The sequence below is a fragment of the Toxorhynchites rutilus genome, chromosome 2 (genome assembly GCF_029784135.1).
Source record: "Toxorhynchites rutilus septentrionalis strain SRP chromosome 2, ASM2978413v1, whole genome shotgun sequence".
Lineage (NCBI taxonomy): Eukaryota > Metazoa > Arthropoda > Insecta > Diptera > Culicidae > Toxorhynchites > Toxorhynchites rutilus.
The window spans coordinates 209,125,669-209,144,454 of NC_073745.1; the positions used below are offsets into that span (position 1 = coordinate 209,125,669).

Genomic DNA, 18,786 nt, shown 5'->3' on the forward strand with positions numbered 1-18,786 from the left:
TTCAAGTTTTGGTTGATTCCCAACTTAAACGACACAAACGTCAACGTGGTTGACGGTCGGCCCCTGGGAATAAGCGATTTAGCCACTACATCATCCGTCTGCAGACATTCCTTGGCGAGGTTTTGGATCTCCACTTCAGAAACTTCGGGTGAGATTTTCGAAAGATACAACCAAAATCTGTTATCTGATCTTTCTGTGGCTGCGATAGTTGCTCCGTTCGCCATCAAACGTGTACCACGAAACATTTTCGTTGGCCGTTCAGGTCGTTCGGGATCTTCGTCGCGGGCTCTTTTCGGTGTTGATCGATTGCCAAATTGAAAACGGTGAGGCAGGGGCGATAATACCGCTGGAGAAATTTTATTGAAGCCTCCTTGTATCTCCACTCTCAGCTCGGCAATCAAGCTGTCTTTTATCTCCGTCTTCAGATTATCGACAACCTTTTGGTACACATCGTTCAGTTCCTTGGTTCCATCGATGTTATCGTGTTCTTAAAGCGTGCGTTTGCCATGATGTCACGATTTTTATGTTGTCAATAGTAATGTGAACAAAATTTTTGATGAAATAAAAAAAATCTAACTTTCTTATGTTTATGGATAGAGGCAAAAATAGTTCGACAATGTTTAGTCCCATATATTTTAAGCAACATTGTAGAACAATGTTTTTTCTATCTTTTGAAATAACCGATATTGCATTTTTTTCTAAATTGCGTTAGGGTCACCATGAAAAAAAGGTTTTTTTTTGCTCTCATTTTTATATTTTAAATTCGTCATCAAAACTGTCTTGGAACAATTTTTAGCGAAATTAAGAATATAGTTGAAAATTCTTCCATGCAATTGAATAAAAATAACTTTGTGAGTAATTCTTGTTAATCGTGTGTATCCAAGCTGTGATTTACTGTTTTCTTTTCCGTTTTTGACGTAGTATTACGTCGTTCGGGAACATATTGTATAAATTTAAAATCGAAAATCGAGTACATCGTGAAAATTGTCCAATTTCAAACGCTTATTGCTCAGTCATTCCATTATGGATTGATGAAATTTTTGCGTCAATCGATTTCGGCACTCCATAACAATTTTCTATATTGAAGAAAATAATATATGTCATGAAACTATCGAACAATCGAAAAATCTCAACCCCTATCCTAACGGGAATATCCATTTTTGATTGGTTGAAATTGACGACACATGCGGTGGGTCCCTAACAGAGACATTAAAACAAAGCTGCCTGGGGGAAATCTGCAAATCTGCAATGCAATGTACTTGAAAGTAGGGGGAGCTTTTGTTCCTACCAAATGTTTTCCCTGACAGAGGCATCAAAACCAAGGTGCATGGGGGAAATATATGCAAGTCGGGGGCATTTTCATATTGCAAGTAAGGTGAGTGATACAATTAATTCTAGTAAAAAAAAAATTAAATTTGGAACTTTAATGTTGGTTACTTCGTGAAATATCGGTTACTTCGTTGGTTACTTAGTATTAATGACCGATCGTGTGTTGAGAAAAATTTAGCACAAGTTTAAGTGTAAAATTGTATATTGTATATGGCAGTTGTGTTAAAAATGACTTGATATATGAAACGAATTATTTCAATTTTCATAAATGAAAACCAAGGTGTGTTCGCGCTCGAGAGCGGGTCGTTTGGTTCGAGCTGTCTGTTTTGTTGTGTTCATTTTCACACAAGGAAAGTTTAAACGGCGAGAAAAATTGGAAAAGTGAAGAAATATTAGAAAAAGTGATTTCCCATAAGCTCTACATATAGTATTAGGTGTTGTTAGTCTAATTAAAATTCGCATTGGGTTAAATAAACGCTCCTTTCACATATGTTTTCTCTATATTAAAGTAACATGTTTTAACTCATGAGAAAAATTGATAATTGTGTTAGAAAATTGGTACTTATCTTATATTACATTAGTGAGTTTTTTTCTTTATTTCATCCTTACATAACACAGGAGGTATCTCGTCTAGGATCACAGAAGGCGGTTTTCATCATATCTCGTTCCACTTCAGTATCTTTTGTCTGATACGCACCATCTAACGACTATTTACACTCCTTCTGTTATCATCACTCGGTAAACACTGGTGGAGTGAACAAACAATACCCAACAATCAAACAAAACGGCCCTTTTCAGGGCCACAAATCATTATCAAAGAGTATAACGCTGTAATTCATAAAACATATCCAAAATCAACAGATAGCCTAACGGAATCCTACGTCAACTATGCGGTCATGTCTCGGACACAACCCTCCTGTGACTTTTTCCATGCTAATTTACCTTTCTGATAATTGCTTTTGTTAGTACTCAAAGGACTTTTTCACGTTTTTGGTTCTGTTCTGCTCCCACTCGCATAAATTCGTGCAAGTAACGGCAGTAAGACCGGGGTTTTACGTTGTCAGTAACTCGGTTGCGAGAAAACGTTAAACGATCCGAAAAATTACGAACGTACCCATACCATGAAATTTTATATTTGATTTGTATGTATGAGGCAAACGGGTGAGTAGCCAAAAAAAACTTTGAACTAGCTCAGTTGGGAGTAGCCCCATACATGCAAATCAAATGTCAAATTTCGTGGTATGGGTACGTTCGTAATTCTTCGGATCACCACTTGTGAAAGACAATTAAAATTATGATCTTCATTATTCAAGTCACTGTCTCGTTCCAGCTAGCAGACAGCTGTCTTGACACAGCTGCTCGATAGAAAGTTATTGCACACAGTGAAGCAATTTTATTCGGTGAATGAAAAATTATGAGAAAAGTTTTGGGTACGAATGTGGTATGCGAAAAGAGTGGTTCTGATTATTTTGGATATAGGTAGGAATGCGGAATTGAAATTGGGGTCGAGATGTTTTCAGTTATGAACGGAATCGCGTAGATTTTCACGCAGTCTGGTGGAGAGTGCTTCTGCATTTTTGCACCACATCTTTAATGGATCTGTACTATGGTGTAAACATTCTGGAAACAAGAGCGCTACGATTGGGGTGCAAGGATTTGAGCGTTATTATCTCTGTGTCGTCGAACGAAGTGATATGACAATGTATGAATGATATTTGTTACTTACTGATCCATAAACAAAGTCAAAATTGCGATTGATGCATGTTGTAGAATGGCAGTGAGAGCACTATAAAAATTGTGCTCGCCTGGTCATCCTTAGCTTATATTTGGACACCGTGTGCAAAACGTTTCGCCTCAGAATGCATTCTCAGAATATGAGCGAAGTAAACATAGTAAACATAGCAAAGCAAAAGAGAAATATTAAACAGAACATTTGTAGTTTTTCATCCCGTTATGCAGCCATTTCATGCCAAACCGATATAGTGACTCTCAGACTTTCGTTAAAATTGGTAGCAAAATATTAGATCCGCATTTTTATTTTTTTTATTGGAGTGCCCATTTCCATTTTAGGATGGCCCGAACAATCAACAAAAGAAGACTCATTGGCTTCATTGTGATATATCCATTATCTAAATCGGTTCAGTAGTTTAAAAGTTATGGATTTAAAGAATCATTTTTGAAAAAAATGGAAAATTGATTTTCCGGACCATCGGTTAACTTAAAAAAATCATAACTCAAAAAAGACAAAGCACGCATTTTCAGATACGTAATGTGAAAAATTTTCAGCTTTCATGAAAAAATAGCGCCCTTGATCCCGAGACCACGTGAACTATAAAAAACAAATACAATCAATAATTACGAAAGGGGGGTCTCCGTAGCCACATTGGTTGCGCGTTCGCTTAGTAAGCGATCGATCGTGAGTTCAAAACTCAGGGCCCTCATTGACCATCTTTGTGTTGTTACAGAATAGCTACGTCCACGCAACAATCATCAGCGATGGAGATCGATCCACGGTCGAAATAAGATCGATTCATCCATACAACTGCTCTGCTCTGCAAGAAACATCGGGCTGCTGTTCTATAAATAACTCAACAATGATCAATCAACTGTCTCCGCTGTCCGGTGGTCCAACTGGATAATGGAAGAACAGAAAGAATAATCTTACGCCTAAATGGCTACTACTATGTGAATGTACCATATGTAATGGTATAGAAGGAATACTGGCGAATGACAACTGTGTAATGTGCTAATTATAGATATGATAACCATGTGACATGTACACGATTAAAATTCCGCTCTGTTACATCTAAAATGCTAATGAGCCTTAAATAAATAAATGGGATAAAAAAAATAATTAAGAAAAGTAAATTCATTTTTTTTTGCAAGCGTATTGTAATGCCATGCCATAAATGGCTTCAATTTGATATGTCGATCATCTGAATCGGGACAGTAGTTCAAAAGTTATGATTTTCGGAAAAAGCCTTTTTTGGATTTAACGATAAGAAACAAAACTACAAATTTCAATGAAAATCTGAGTATGTGGATACTGGTGGTGTATGATTGAATCACTTCATTGTTGATTTTATGCATTATTAGCTAGATAACTGTGGTGGAGGAACAAATATTTAATCGGTTTCGGATAAAACTGAAAGACTTATTAAAGTTTGTACTGTTTATTCAACACGTTTTGAACGTTCCAAACTTTGGATCATAGTACGTAAAACTTGGAAACATTTTCGATTAACATAACTAGTAGTAATTGCTGGTAATATTAGAAAACATTGCTATATTGAGTCGTTCCGAATGTCGGCTCAACCATTAAAGGATGGTTTTCATATATGTTAAAATAAATAACATCGATGTGTGATTGAAAAAGTCTGATAGTATTGAACAAAAGTTTGACAGGAATGGGAAATCCAGCAAAAATCCAAATTATTTGTATTCTAGTGTTACATCTCATACAACCTACTTTATCACGCAGCGCTAGGAAATAGAGGAAAGTAGTAACAAGTTGCAACAACTGCTAGATTATAGTATAGAGGTACTGGCAAAAGTACATTTCGTTCACATTCTGCTATCTACAATATTTTACACGCAACTCCTGCAAAGCTCATCTAATAATAGTCACGGTGCTTGGCCGGCCGATCCATCCCCCTTCGTAAACTATCCGATGTTTTTATTGTTTTGTTTTCGTTCCAAGTGTTTTAATTTTGAATCACATATTCATTAACCATAATTTTGACTTGTTCTCTGTGTTGAGCAAATGGTTTATTCCGCCCGAAGTCCACCGGGTTACGCACGGAAGAATCGTACAACCCGCACGATGTACTGCCGGCAGATGGGACACTCGCTAAGCACTTTGCCGCATGCCGTACAGGTTGTCATGTGGCCGCACTCCAGTATCACACACTCGATGGGTGCGTCCATACAAATTTTGCACAAATCATCCGACGGCAACTTTTCGATAGCTGGAAGATAGAATCAAGGATAAGGATCTGATCAAAGCCACATGTATTCGGCCTTACATGGGATAGATTTGTAGTCACGCCACAGCCTCAATACACGTTCTCGCAGCTCCGGCTTTTCACAGCAACCTTTGAAGTCGACACGGTTCAGCATCAGAATTTCCTTGAGCTGCTTTACCGAAAGTACATCGAGGTCAGCGCTAGAATTATTAAAAAGAAATTGTTTAAGTGCGCGTCAAAGATGGATACCAGTGAAGATGAAATGCGTGATATTTTCCTTTTTTTATTTTTTATTTGAGTAGGCTTTCAGCTTCATGGGCTGGTTCACATCTGTAGCAACGACAGTAGACTGTATTGCAATGTTTCTCTACAAATTATTCTACATAAAATGGTTACATAAAAATTTGAACTTGAAATAATACAACAATCAAACATATATTAAAACATCCTCAGCATAATTTGACAATACAACATTTGCTGAATCGCCGCTCAAGATGTCTCTTACACTTTCGTTGATTCCATAGAGATTTTACAAATCGTCGTATTTCGGGCAATCACACAGGAAGTGTTCGACGGAGTTGTGAATTTGGCAATGTCGCAGAGTAGACGGAAAGGTTCCCTGTTCAATCCGCGCGAGACCGAGCAATGACCGGTCCTCAGTCTGGACATGATTTGTTGTTCTCGTATCATTTTTACGTCCTCGAACCAAGGAATCGAGCCCTTAACTTTTTCTAAGGAAATGCCCTTTCTCTACAAATCACTTTTCGGTCCAAAAAGTGCGAACAGCATTGGTGATCCACAGCTTCACGTCGTCAAGCGGCCCCTCTCGAGTGAAAAACTGTCCGGAGTGACCGATTCCGGCAAATCCACGGGCCGATTCATTCTCTGCAATCCCACTGCGTACGGGAATCACAGGAGCACTATGCCAGGCAATAGGGACTTCCTGATGGCCTGTACTAGTGGCGTCGACTGGGTGTGCGGAGTACACGATTTAAGGGGTACAGAATGAACCGAATTTGTATAAAAAAATGAATAAACATGATTGATTCCTTTTATGGCGGGGGTTGGGGGCGCAAATCTACTTGTTCGGGGTCGGTTCTTCGGTTTCGGTTCTCAAACGTGGACTGTATTAAATTTTACTTGATTTGGTCGGATAAAAAACACTGTTTAAACACTTAACAATATTCTTTATTAGTTCTAAGTTTATCGGTTCGATAGCTAAATAACTTTGTCGGTTTGGTACGCAAAACTAAACTTCGAGTCAAAAACACGTCGTTTCGGTAGGCAAGAACTAATTCAATTAATTTTCATCGTTGCACATGCATTTCTTTCGGCGCTCGGATTTATCGTTTTATATGTGTGTTCGCGATTCTTCTCTTCCTGTAGGTGTGGCTTATATTTCGGTTTCTTTTGCTCGGCGTTAGACCGAACACTACTCTTCCGCTCCGGATGCGAAAGCTTCACTGGACTCCACTGCCTGTACCCATGGGTGTTTGGACCTAGCCGCACCTATGGTATCAATGACATTCGCTGAATCGAAGACGACTAACAGCGGCTTGAATGATGGAAATGTGTTCGAAAATGCCGGTCAGCCTTATTATCGTCGCTTACCCCAAATCCAACTTCTGATCATCCTCTTTGGCTGTCCGTGTGTCTGATCTCGTGGAGACGGTATTTTTCTGCAATTGAAGTATCCTAACAGACCGGTCGAGCTCACCCCAGCTCGAAAGTTGTTCCTGAACCTCTAGTCGTTCGCCTCAAACCAAGAATATTTTGCCAGAGGGGAGAGCCTGGAATGCGCCACCGTTGCAGCATCGTGTTGCTAAGTAGACTCCTCCCATCCGTTGATCATCGACAAAAAACTGACAGTTCTGAATATAATCGCTGGGTCGATGATTAGGTCGAAAGGGATTTCTCCAATTTCAGCGCAGAGAGAGGCAATCCTTAGTACCTTGTTTAAAATCGGTGCCAGAAGTTTTGGAAGCTTGTGTCCGAACAAACACGTCAGCTCGAGGCCATAGATGAGGCGGCTGCTGATGATAACTTTGGCCACCCGTAACCGAATCGCCCTGTGGTTGCCATGGCGCGGTCTGGAAATTGTTTTCAACAGGTTCAACCGGTCTCCATTACTTCTTCGAAATGGCGAAGGGTACTAAGTTTGTGGTCAACCAAAAGTCCAAGGATCCTTGACATTTTCCGGCGAGGAATGTAGTTTTTGTATGGTTGAACCTTCGAGTTGTGACACTGATTTCTGTCGCTGCATATCACACTACGGCCGCTCTTTTGCGCTGAAAGTCTAAATCCTCTCTCAGTCGCCCATCGGCCGATTGCGTTGGCATTGGCAGCTGCCTATATCCGGATGCGTTGAATTCTGTGGGTGTCACTCACTGCCATCATAAGAATGTTGTTCGCGTAGACGAACACGAACGGCGTGTGGCGAAGTTCTTTGCCGTCAACTGTAGCCCAAATTTCCTGTTTCCAGTTAGAAAGGCGTCTGTTCGCCATTCTTTCCAGGATCTTGGATGAACAGGAGGTTAAGGAAATCGGACGTTAGACTCTCATGTTGTTGCTGCTTTGGCCGACATCAGGTATGGGTATTACTAGGCTGTGTCTCCATCCCTCGGGGAATTCGTGTGTACTATACAGGTCGTTAAAGATGCTGAGAAGAACGGATTGTTGTTTCAGTTGTTTCAGCATTTTATAGCCGATACCGTCAAGGCCAGTTGGCCTTTGGCGGAACGTAGGGCGACGTTCCACGATGATGAAGCTCCGGTTGAGAGGATTATTGGGACGACTTACAGGGACCACAAAGAAGTGTACAACATAAGATGGAGGCTTCGGCCGTCTTCAAGATGGTTTTGTTGAAAGCGTCAATAGTGGATGGATTGTCTCTAGATAGCAAGAAATCAAAGGATGTTCGAAAAGCTGTCCAGTCAGCTCTTTCTCAGATTCTTCTGGGTCTGCGAGTCGTGAGCAGCAGCAGGCCGTTGAAACTGATGATTATCGGATTTTAATCGCTGCCATGAAGGTCGTCGATATTGTCCACCTCGGCCTACCCACCAGGTTGAGACTACCTGATTAAATATCAATGACTGCACTGCAAGTACCTCTACGGAAAGTACCCGTGCCGTCGTTTGAGAGCGAGGGCTCCAGCACCTGCAAGAAGAAGGCTGATGTCCCCCCTGGACATCGTGATAATGGTGCAGTATCGATTTCCACTTTTTTCTGTTTTATGGCTTTTCATATCTTTCGGTTCCTCTGAGCACATTACGTGTAAGGTCGTCATACCCCTGATTTTCGCAATGGCTGAAGGGAAAGAATTTTTTCATTCCACCAGTATGCTAAGCGACGTCCATTTCTTGGTTCATGTTTCTTCGATACCGCATGGCCTCTGTTAGTTCATTCGCATTCAAACTTGTGGAACCAAATTCAATAAAGAAACGCTCTGGTAATTGATGGTTTGGTGGCCGAAGTCCAATGTTCTCAAAACACCTTGAAACTTGATGGATGGGTCTCAGGGTAAATACCGTCCATATTCCGTCTTCAACGAAAGAATGGGATTTTTACTTTTTTACTACGCCCGTCAAAGCTATACACAAACATACTTTCCATCAGTCGAGCGCGAGACTCACGCATATTCATGCAGTTTCCATACGACCACCGATATACGACGACAACCGAAGCGAGCGGCAACCCCGACGATGAGTCACCCTTTTACTGGGTGCCGAACTTTCATTGCATCGCATTAGAACGAAACCAGACACGAAGTGAAAACGTCTCAACTAAAAGTGCATCCGATAGAAGAGGAAAATATAGCGAACATTCATTTATTACAAATTGAGGTTAAAGCGTTTTTTGTAAGCAATACATTTTTGTCGGCGTGTTCTCTAAACCGCCCGAACAGTCCAACCTATTTTCACAGCCTGAGGGCATCCGTATACTAGCACATAGGATTTGACAGCGTCAAACATGTCCGGGTCGCAAATGCAATTTGCGACCACTGTCACTCGCGAGAACTGCCAAACTCTCAAGCTGGTGTAAAACAAGGCACTTAACATACTACCAGGTGGGTCAAAACGTGAAGTGGTTTTCTGCAGCCATTTAAAAAATACACAAAAGTAAATTAAGACGATTGAGCACAATTTGTGGAATATACTGATACTTTATTAAATACTCATTGCTATATTCATTATATTCATTACGTTTTACGCTGCAAGCGTTTCATTTATTGTCTTTGCGTTGAAGGCACCATAATGATTTGCGCCATTTGGAAAACGAAATTAAGGACGAAATTAATGGCCATGTCAATTATGCGTTTGTCATTAGCTGCAATAGCTCGCACCCATTGCAGTCGTCTGTTCGTATCTTTCGGAAACCGATGCCGCGAATAGGAACGATGATCCGTCATACACCGAAAACTATGTGGGCACGACGGCACTAGACACTTCATGATTAAATCGCAAAATTCAACTCAAAATTCAAAAATTTAACACGTCCGTTGTTTTTTTTAGCTTGTTTTCACTTTTCATCCAAGGCTTATACTTCTAAGCATCTCAATATGGTGGTGGGTCAACATTTCACAACCATACTGTAGCCATTTTTAAAATATACGAATTACCTGTAAACAAAACATAATACACTTGTGCACGGTTTGTGAACTCTATTCAATAGAACGTTTTATTCGGCAAACGCTTCATTTTTTCCGCACGCAAAACGCAAATTTTCGAATAAAGCATGAGCAGCAGCTAAATACAACTGAAATTATTGAAATAATGCAGAATTCATTCAAACCCTTTTATTTCACTTAAATTCTTTCAATTTCTTAAGTTGGTTTACATTATAATATAATACTACATTTCAAGTGATCAACCTAGGGTTCTACGTTTTATATTATCATTCAGACCCTTGTGATCATCATGATCATTACATTTCACATAAATTTTTTTTTCAAAAAACAATTCTTTTTTTAGTTAGCGAATGGGCGCACCTTGTTCCATAGATTTGCCTTGAGTTCGCCGAGTAATTTGATAGGTTTGGCAATGACAGCTAAATTTGTAGCACATCTTGACTCGCGGATCATATCCCCTTGCCCGGGGCTTGTATTTTCACCATTCCTGCCTTCCGGCAGCTTGGTGGCAATGTTTCTTGGTAGCCGTATATTGATCTCTGCATATTCCTCATTCCTTCCTCATCCGATATATGTCGAGACTTCACTCAACTCAAACTTTGTTTTCAATAATTCTTTCAGTTCATTCTATGTTGTAATCTCGTTCATATTTCTGCACTCGACCACAACTCCCTGTTACGAAAGTTTCAACATTTGTCGTCTCTCCTAGCGTTTTCTAGACGCTAGACGCTTTTTTCTTTCAACACTGAATCTTTAACAGTAGGTTCATTCTTCAGCTCGAATCACATTTCACCGGTCTGGGTGCGCCTCACCTTCGCCACATTCTTCCCGAGATTTTTTAGAGACTGGTCGCCTTTCAACTTCCGCTAGATGTCACCAGATAACATATAGCCGGCTTTGCTTACGATCAGGGCGTCTGCTTTCTGCTTCTCCTTCCAGAGGATCAGAGCTCTTGTCCTCCAGATCTGCTACTCTCGTTCGACTCTCCAAACGCGGACTTAATTCTTAGTATCTTTACAACAGCTTGTCACTTGATTAGTCGTATTTTACGACAGGACAGATACTAACGCTTGTATTAAAAAAATGGCAAATGAACTCCAACCCCCAGCATGATAATGTGTGAGGGTAACAACTCGGCCACGGGAGCACAAAAATACATATTTGTAGCAAATTACAAATCACAGCAAATCATTCACAATAATATTGAGTTAAAAAAATATTGAACAAGTAAATAAAACCCCGAAGCAGATTCTCTGGATCTGGCAGGACTGGAAGGGAATCAGCATAATGAGCTTCTACCAAGCAACTAGTCTCGTTGAATTCCAACAAGTACTGCTCGCAACTGAACGTATTAAAATCAACGATCTAGAACATTTCAAGGGCGCTCCTAAAACTCCACCCGCCCTACTCACCAGATATTGTATCTTCAGATTATCAACTGTTAAGATTTCAGTAAGACGAGAAAATATTTCGCAATCCACGATCATGAATGTACATGAATGGATTCTGAGACATATTACGTTCATTTTAGAATTTTAGAAAATTGAATGGAAATTTTATTTTGGTGTTATTTGATTACTTGGTTGATTACACGTACTCCTGACCCCGACTTAACTGCTATGATATTACCGCTAAAATTGATCATTATAATATAAAATCATTATTAGACACCTTAAAATTTAAAATTAGACACCTTAAAAAAATTTCACTCGAATATTAATATAATTTTAAATTACATAAAATAAATATTTGATACGGAGAAATAAATTTTAATTAATAATTTTTATGTTCAAAGTGTTTTCAATCCACCAATCCATTGTCATTATCCCTTCCCAATAACGAAGCACAATGTTTAATGCAGTCAATACAAATAACGTTTATTCGGTTGAGTGACACTTCAGGTGTGTTGAACGATCCAAAACTAGCAATATGTACATTACAACATTTAGACGATTTGAACAGCGCGTTGATATCAAAATCGGTTAATTTAAAACAAATGTTACTATTAACAAGGCTATCATTTCTATTAACAAAAAATGTAATAGAAAATTTAAACAAACTTGAAATTAGATTTAAGCAAAAAATATAGGATTCTCTTGATCTTCTTCCAAAAACTAGAGAAATGTCCACGTGGACAACAGGGGGAGGGGTATAAGGAATGTCCACGCTTGTCCACGGAGAGGGAGGGGGTGTCTAAAATCATGATTTTTCTGTCCACGTGGTATGTGGACAGCCCCTTAGTGGCGTGGAATATTTATTAAATATAATGCATAAGATCATTACCAAACTACTCTTATTTGATATCAGTACCTTTTGTAACTGGATTGAACGGATCCGTATATTAACTATTCATCGTTAGATTCATACGTTCAAAAAAAAAATATAAATGTTTGACTTTCGTACAGTTATTCGCTAAATATAATGGTCATACATATACACACTTGTGAAAGAATTTCACTTGTGGGAGAATTGTAAACAGTAAACTATAAACTAATCGGTAGCTTATGGTAATTTTTAACAGTTACAGTTTCAGGGATATTTTTTTATAATGAACAATATCGACAAGAAAACAAGAAAAAGAAAAGGAAGTTCCTAGAAATCATTTTATATCATCTTTTTTTATGCCCCATCTAAAAAAGGCATTAATTCTTAGTTTACCAAGAAAACAGAGACAAAGAATATTAGAAATATGCAAATTTTATATTCCAGAACCTTTATCATTTAGTAATTATCTAGAAGGTCGTTATACATCCTTCTCTTCGATAAAAGACCCGAAAAACACGCAACAACTGCATGAAATGTAAAAAATATGTTGTTGTTGCAGTTATGCTATGTTCTGATTCTTACTCCAATGAAACCACAATCGATTAATACGATGTTATTTTATTTTATAGCTCTTTATACTTCCATGAATTATATTCAGTTGCTTACTTTTAATTAATAACAGTGAAAAATTCGAATTTCGTTATTTGTGTTGGAGTATCAAAAATTACTCTTTTTTGAGAAGGCTGAATTAGATGACTATTAAAACATAATAAAGACGAAGAAAACATATGTTTTTGAGTTTTTTCATTCAATCATACCCTCTTCTTCAAATAAATGCCAATAAAGCCTGAAAAATACACAATGGAAACATTACAGAGAAGTTCAATTTTCGATCTGTGACACCTTGCGCGAGTATACGTGTTATGATTTTGCACGCGAGTACAGGAGGGTTAAGCGCACGTTCATAGGTCCAATTGCAGAACAGTTCATTGATTGATTTTCTAATCTACCCTTCAAAATTACCTTTTACTATAAAATTCCTAGAACCTCTACCAAAACTCGTCATTATAATAACAGATTATTTTCAGACACAATTCTCGTTCAATATTTTTAAACCACTTGCAAATAACATGTTTCTCCGTAACATGGAATAAATGTTTTATACAGAAAATATGATAGAATAAAGACAGCCCTAAATCGGATAATTCCTTTCTCGTGTTTTGCTCTTATCAACATATTCGGTGATCCATTTTTATTTATATAGATAGAAGAAGGTATAGGAGTGCGATTTATCACATTAAAAAAAATCAATTGTCATGTTTAGTTGAAATACGCGTATTATTTCTACGGGACCCCCTCTCCATTTCATCATTGAAACATTTCTCATATTCAAAAAACTTCACATGCCAAATTTGGCTCCATTTGATTGATTAGTTTTCGAGTTATGCAGAAATTTGTGTTTCATTTGTATGGCAGCCCCGCTTAGAGAGGGAGGAGAAGTGTTGATTCACCATAGAAACGTTCCGTGCCCCGTAAAACCTCCATATGCCTAATTTAGTTTTACCTGCTTGATTAGTTCTCGAGTAATGCAGAAATGTGTTTCGTTTGAATGGCAGCTCCCCTTAAAAAGGGGGGTGGAGGGTCTAACCACCGTAAAACATTTTTGTACCCTAAAACCTCCACATGTCAAATTTGGTTTCATTTGCTTGATTAATTCTCGAGTAATGCAGAAATTTGTGTTTCATTTGTATGGCAGCTTCCCCTTAGAGAGGAGGGTGGAGTATCTAACCACAATAGAAACATTTATTGCACCCTAAAACGTGCATATGCCTAATTTGGATTAATTTGCTTCATTAATTCTCGTGTAATGCAGAAATTTGTGTTTCATTCGTTTGGCAGCCCCCCCTTGGAGAGGGGGGTGGAGTGTCTAGCCACCATAAAAACATTTATTGCACTCTAGAACCTCCACATGCCAAATTTAGTTTCATTTGCTAGATTAATTCTCGAGTAATGCAGAAATTTGTGTTTCATTTGTCTATCAATTGATGCAAACACCTTGGCGATCTATTAAGAAATGCTCGAGATATAAGTGTTCAAAACCTTTCATTTTTTCCAACTTGTCCAGTGCCTAGATTCTCATTTTACCCTCATATATTCCGGTTAGGCGTACTCCTACGTCAAAAAACCAAAGATTTGTGTTATGTAGATCGATAAAAGCTGGTTGAATCGATGCTTTTTCTTGAATTTGTGTTGCGAACTGCATATTTTTCCCCTAAGCAAAACATTATAGATGCAAACCACATTAGGGATACCATCCGATCGGAGTTGAAAATCAGGACACTTGTCACAGGTACGATTATGACCAAACCATTGAGATTATTTGAGACAATAAAAATAAGGCAAAGTTGTGGAAATGCCTAAAAAAGTACAAGTGGAAGTTTGCTCAAGTAAGGTTCAGGGGTGGCATTGCGCATTTCGAAACGAGTAACTCGTTTCGAGAAAATTCGAACTCAAATCGAAATGGTTTTAGTATTATGTATATTTTTCAATTTTTCGTAGAGAAAAGTAAAATTTTTGGGTTCGTAAACAAAGCTGATCAAAGGCTTGTCAAAATGGTCGAAACGAACAAAAATCACTCGTTTCGAAATGCGCAATGTCACCCCAGGTCTCTACAAAATTAATTCAAGGGCAAGAACTTCGATTTTATGGACAGCATAAAATTAAGGCATAATTTTAAGGCTGTATGAAACATGGCGAAAGGTTGTGGGACAAAACTGTGCACATATAATTGAATAAATGTATGTCTGCCTATGAAAATGATGCCTTTGTTCTCCCAAAAGCTCGGCACGAACTTTACGAACTTTCCAAAATGAGCTATCCTGATTTATACTGATTTTTATTTTCATTTTCTCCGATTTTTGAATATTATAGTTGGCAACCCTGGTTGTATCGATATAAAAATAAATAAATAGAGCTAACGAGGGATTTTTTTTCGATTCGAATTACATAATAGGGCGCTATGTAAGAATACCTTATCCCGCTTCCGATTATTGTGAGTTTTAGCGAAACTCTATCGTTTTCCTATATAAAAAGGTGTAAGAGGTTAAAGTTCCTCTTTGAATTTTTTAATGTTTGGACTTTTGATCGTCACTTGACAAAATGTCTTCCAAGGAATGTTTAACTTCAAAGACTGCTTCACTTACATTCATGGTTTAGCGGTATTCAAAGCAGGTATTTCCCGCGAGTCTATATTGGAAAGCTTCGTTTCACGTGGAGTCTTTTTATTTGTGTCGTATCCTTTGCAATTTGCCAAGTAATTGCTTATCAAATCGACCCTAAGAGCCCCCGCAGAATAAGAATTTTTTTATTGGCCGATAGTTTAGTCGTATTAGGCTGTTAGTGCGCACATCAAGCCAACTGAACAGTCGGGTTGGCGAAGAGTGCACAAACAAAATAACAGTTTTTTTCTTTCAGAATTTTTCAAACTTCTTTGTCAAAAAAATTCAAATGGTTCCGCATTCACTCACCTTTCTTTGATATCACTCAGTTTGATGTGACTCATGCTGGCCAGTTCTTGATTGCCGGTAGAGTACACATTAATCTGCTCTGGCGCTACCCGTTCCGCCTGCGGATAGTTGGAATGTTGCTGCTGGATTCCGCCCATCATTGAATCTTCAGGGCCACCAGTCCACGAGGAACTGGAAGCGATCCCCTCGGCAGCTGGATCGGCTACACTGATGCTCGCATCTTCAGTTATCGACTCCGTATCGGACAGTTCCAGCGAACCTTTGCTTCTTCGCTCCAGATAGCTAAGAAATGCCTCCAGCTGTCTACGTTTGTCTACCTCTGGAATCGATGTTGTCTGGAGCTGTTTCCGGATTTTCTTCAACTGTCTGCGGATTCCGTTGCGTCGTTTACCACACTTGCAGCACTTATTGGGCACCGTGACTTGACTAGAGTGAGCAGTCGTTTCCAGTTCCAGCTCGGTTGCCGAGCTTTCCGTGTGCATAAGTGCTATCAGAAAACTATCCGAGCGCCGTCTTTGCACTCGACTTGGTGAAGCAACAATGCTGGGAGGAATCCCTTCAGGAATCACTTTTGAGTTAAGACTGCATGATATGCCATCGGTCTCAGTCATCACCGATGCATTAACGACTGTGTGAAGATGTTTGTTGTGACCAGTTGAGTTCAAATTGACAGAAATTTTCCGATTGTTCGCAGCATTCGAAGCGCCCGACATCGAGAAAACACATTCGGCATTCAGTTCCTCAAACGGAGGAAAAGGTTCTTTCTCATTTCCAGTCCCCATTCGGTACCCAGATTCGCTTTGGCTTGTCCCCGGTTCGGTGAATAAATTATCTTCCGAGGCCGCTTTCCTGGATTCTTTCCGGCGAGGAGTTTCTGCGAATGCGGCATCAGTCTCTTCATCGGAACATTCACAGCCTCCATGATTCGCATCCGAAGCAAGCATATCGTCTATTCTCGTCTCGAACGATGGCTTGCCAACGCCTGCACCTGAGCTCGAACGGGGTTTTTGATGTTCCGGTGAAGAAACAGATGAGGTATTGCCACTGGAATCGGCTCCACTTGTCAGTCCGCTACTGCCATTATTGCTGCCGTTGGTCGGCGAAAAGACACGCTCGTTTGGCACAGTTACACCGTTATCACGGAGGGATTGTGAACCATTGGTTGTCCTTCCGTTTTCTTGTTGGCGATACACATCATTAGCACCGAATCGGGGCTGCTGCGAAACGTTCGTTTCCGATTGACCGCGCGTTGGAATATTTTCGTCAGTGGAAGAATGGGAAAAGCGCGGACCAAAATGAGTAGGCTTGGGAATATCTGGAAATTAACATATCATAGAATAATCATTATAATAGTAAAATATGGAAACACAATATTGCCTTACCGGTGCTCAATTTCTCCGTAATAGTCGAAAACAGATTTTGACAAGTATTCTTAATTTGATCGAATGTATTTGCGCAATTTTCAGCGCTGGCAGAATACAGATTTCCGTATCTCGAAGAACTGCCCGAATGGTTTCCTCTGCCCCCATTGTGGCTGCTATCCCCAGTGGAAGAAGCGGAGCTAAAATTGAACAATCCACCGTTCCCACTACCAGTGCTTCCGGCAGGACTCCGTGGACTGCTCGCACCAGAGTTTACATGGGCAACTATAAGATTAATTAGATCTCCCTTTTCCACGCAGCCAGACGTAGAAATGTGTTTCGATTGAAGATAAAATATCAAATCCTTCACCTTTAGCTGGCCAAGATCCACCCTCGAAATTGGTCGTTTCGTTAAGATCAAGCAATTGCTACAAAGAATACGTTCTCCGCGCTTTTCCAGGCAATTCCTGCAAAACAATCGCCGACATTCGTTGCAGGATTTTTTTCTCACTATTAAACCAAATTGGACGTTGCAGCTTTCACAAGGCATTTTGTTGCTGGTCAAGCGGTTGTTTTCCAGCGGAACGGAAGGAAGTGATACTACTCAGCAGTTCTTTTCAGGGTCGCTGAGTAATGCCATTGAAAACTATGTTTTTCGGGATGCTGTCATAATAAACGCGTGGAATTTAGTAAAACCATATTTCACATATTAATACTCATACGGAGTAGTGAGAGTTTTTGTTTTTTCTAGAACAGTTTTGCAACGACAAACTTTGCAAAAAATTGAAAATCTTTGGGAGCAATGAAAATTACAGAACTGCACAAGAACAACAGTCTAATTTTCGTCGATGATTTTTCTGGATGACATTTTTGCGCAATTCATCGTTTGCCCTTGCAGCAAACATATTGATGCCAAGGTGATCAATAAAGTAAAACAAATTCGTCAGTCAGGCCATCTATACACTAGGCAACCTAAGTTGGAAAGCAACTTAACCCATTAGTGACCAGCGTATGAAATTGATTACGCAAAAATGCCCGTTTTTGAAAAACTGTTTTTGATGAAACTAAAGTGTTAAGCGCATTTTAAATGATACCACATGACAATTTAAGAGTGTTTTCTTGTGTCAGTGTTATTTTATCTGTCATTTTTGTTGTTTTGTTGTGTATTGAAGCTTGCAAAGTTCAAGTTTCCCGCAAAAGTCGCAAAGTAAACGTAACCTACATATATAAGTTAAGATCCCTACATTCAGCCCGCCGCCAGGTAAACAACAATAGAAGCAACATAGAGCATACTTTCCACGTGGGTACGCATTCAACAAGGAAACTGCTAGGAAACAGGGTAAATAAAGGAGATACAAGTAATCCGCCTATGCCGGAAGGGGTAGATAAAGTAAAGTTTCTAGCCGTGTATAAAAGTCGCGCGCGATGTATGTCGACAACCTTTTTCGTTCACCTACTTTTGACCAAGACGGGTCTATGGTACTAGGTGAGGCCGTTTCGTCACTAAGTTGGTTAGGGGAGCGGTATATGAAAACAGTACGGAAGAAAGCAGAAGGGGAATTATTTGCTTGAAGCGTGAAAGAGACAGACTGACCACGAGCGAGCTTGGACACAAGCGTATTGTGCATTTCATTGACATTTCAATACGATGTAATATGTTCTTTATTAGGATCTAATATGATTGACTGTTTCATGATTTTCTTCAGCATGCA

The 18,786-nt window shown here is 39.4% G+C and overlaps 1 protein-coding gene across 1 annotated transcript; it reads right to left on the reverse strand.

The window, feature by feature from the left end:
• Positions 1-4,483: 4,483 nt before the first annotated feature.
• On the reverse strand, positions 4,484-17,944 carry LOC129767859 (uncharacterized). The gene is made up of 4 exons (XM_055769099.1): positions 17,096-17,944; positions 15,714-17,028; positions 5,355-5,494; positions 4,484-5,297 (listed from the first exon to the last, which is right to left on the reverse strand). Exons 1-4 carry the CDS (start codon positions 17,622-17,624, stop codon positions 5,122-5,124), a joined length of 2,160 nt encoding a protein of 719 aa, XP_055625074.1. The 5' UTR covers positions 17,625-17,944; the 3' UTR covers positions 4,484-5,121.
• Between the last annotated feature and the right edge of the window lie 842 nt (positions 17,945-18,786).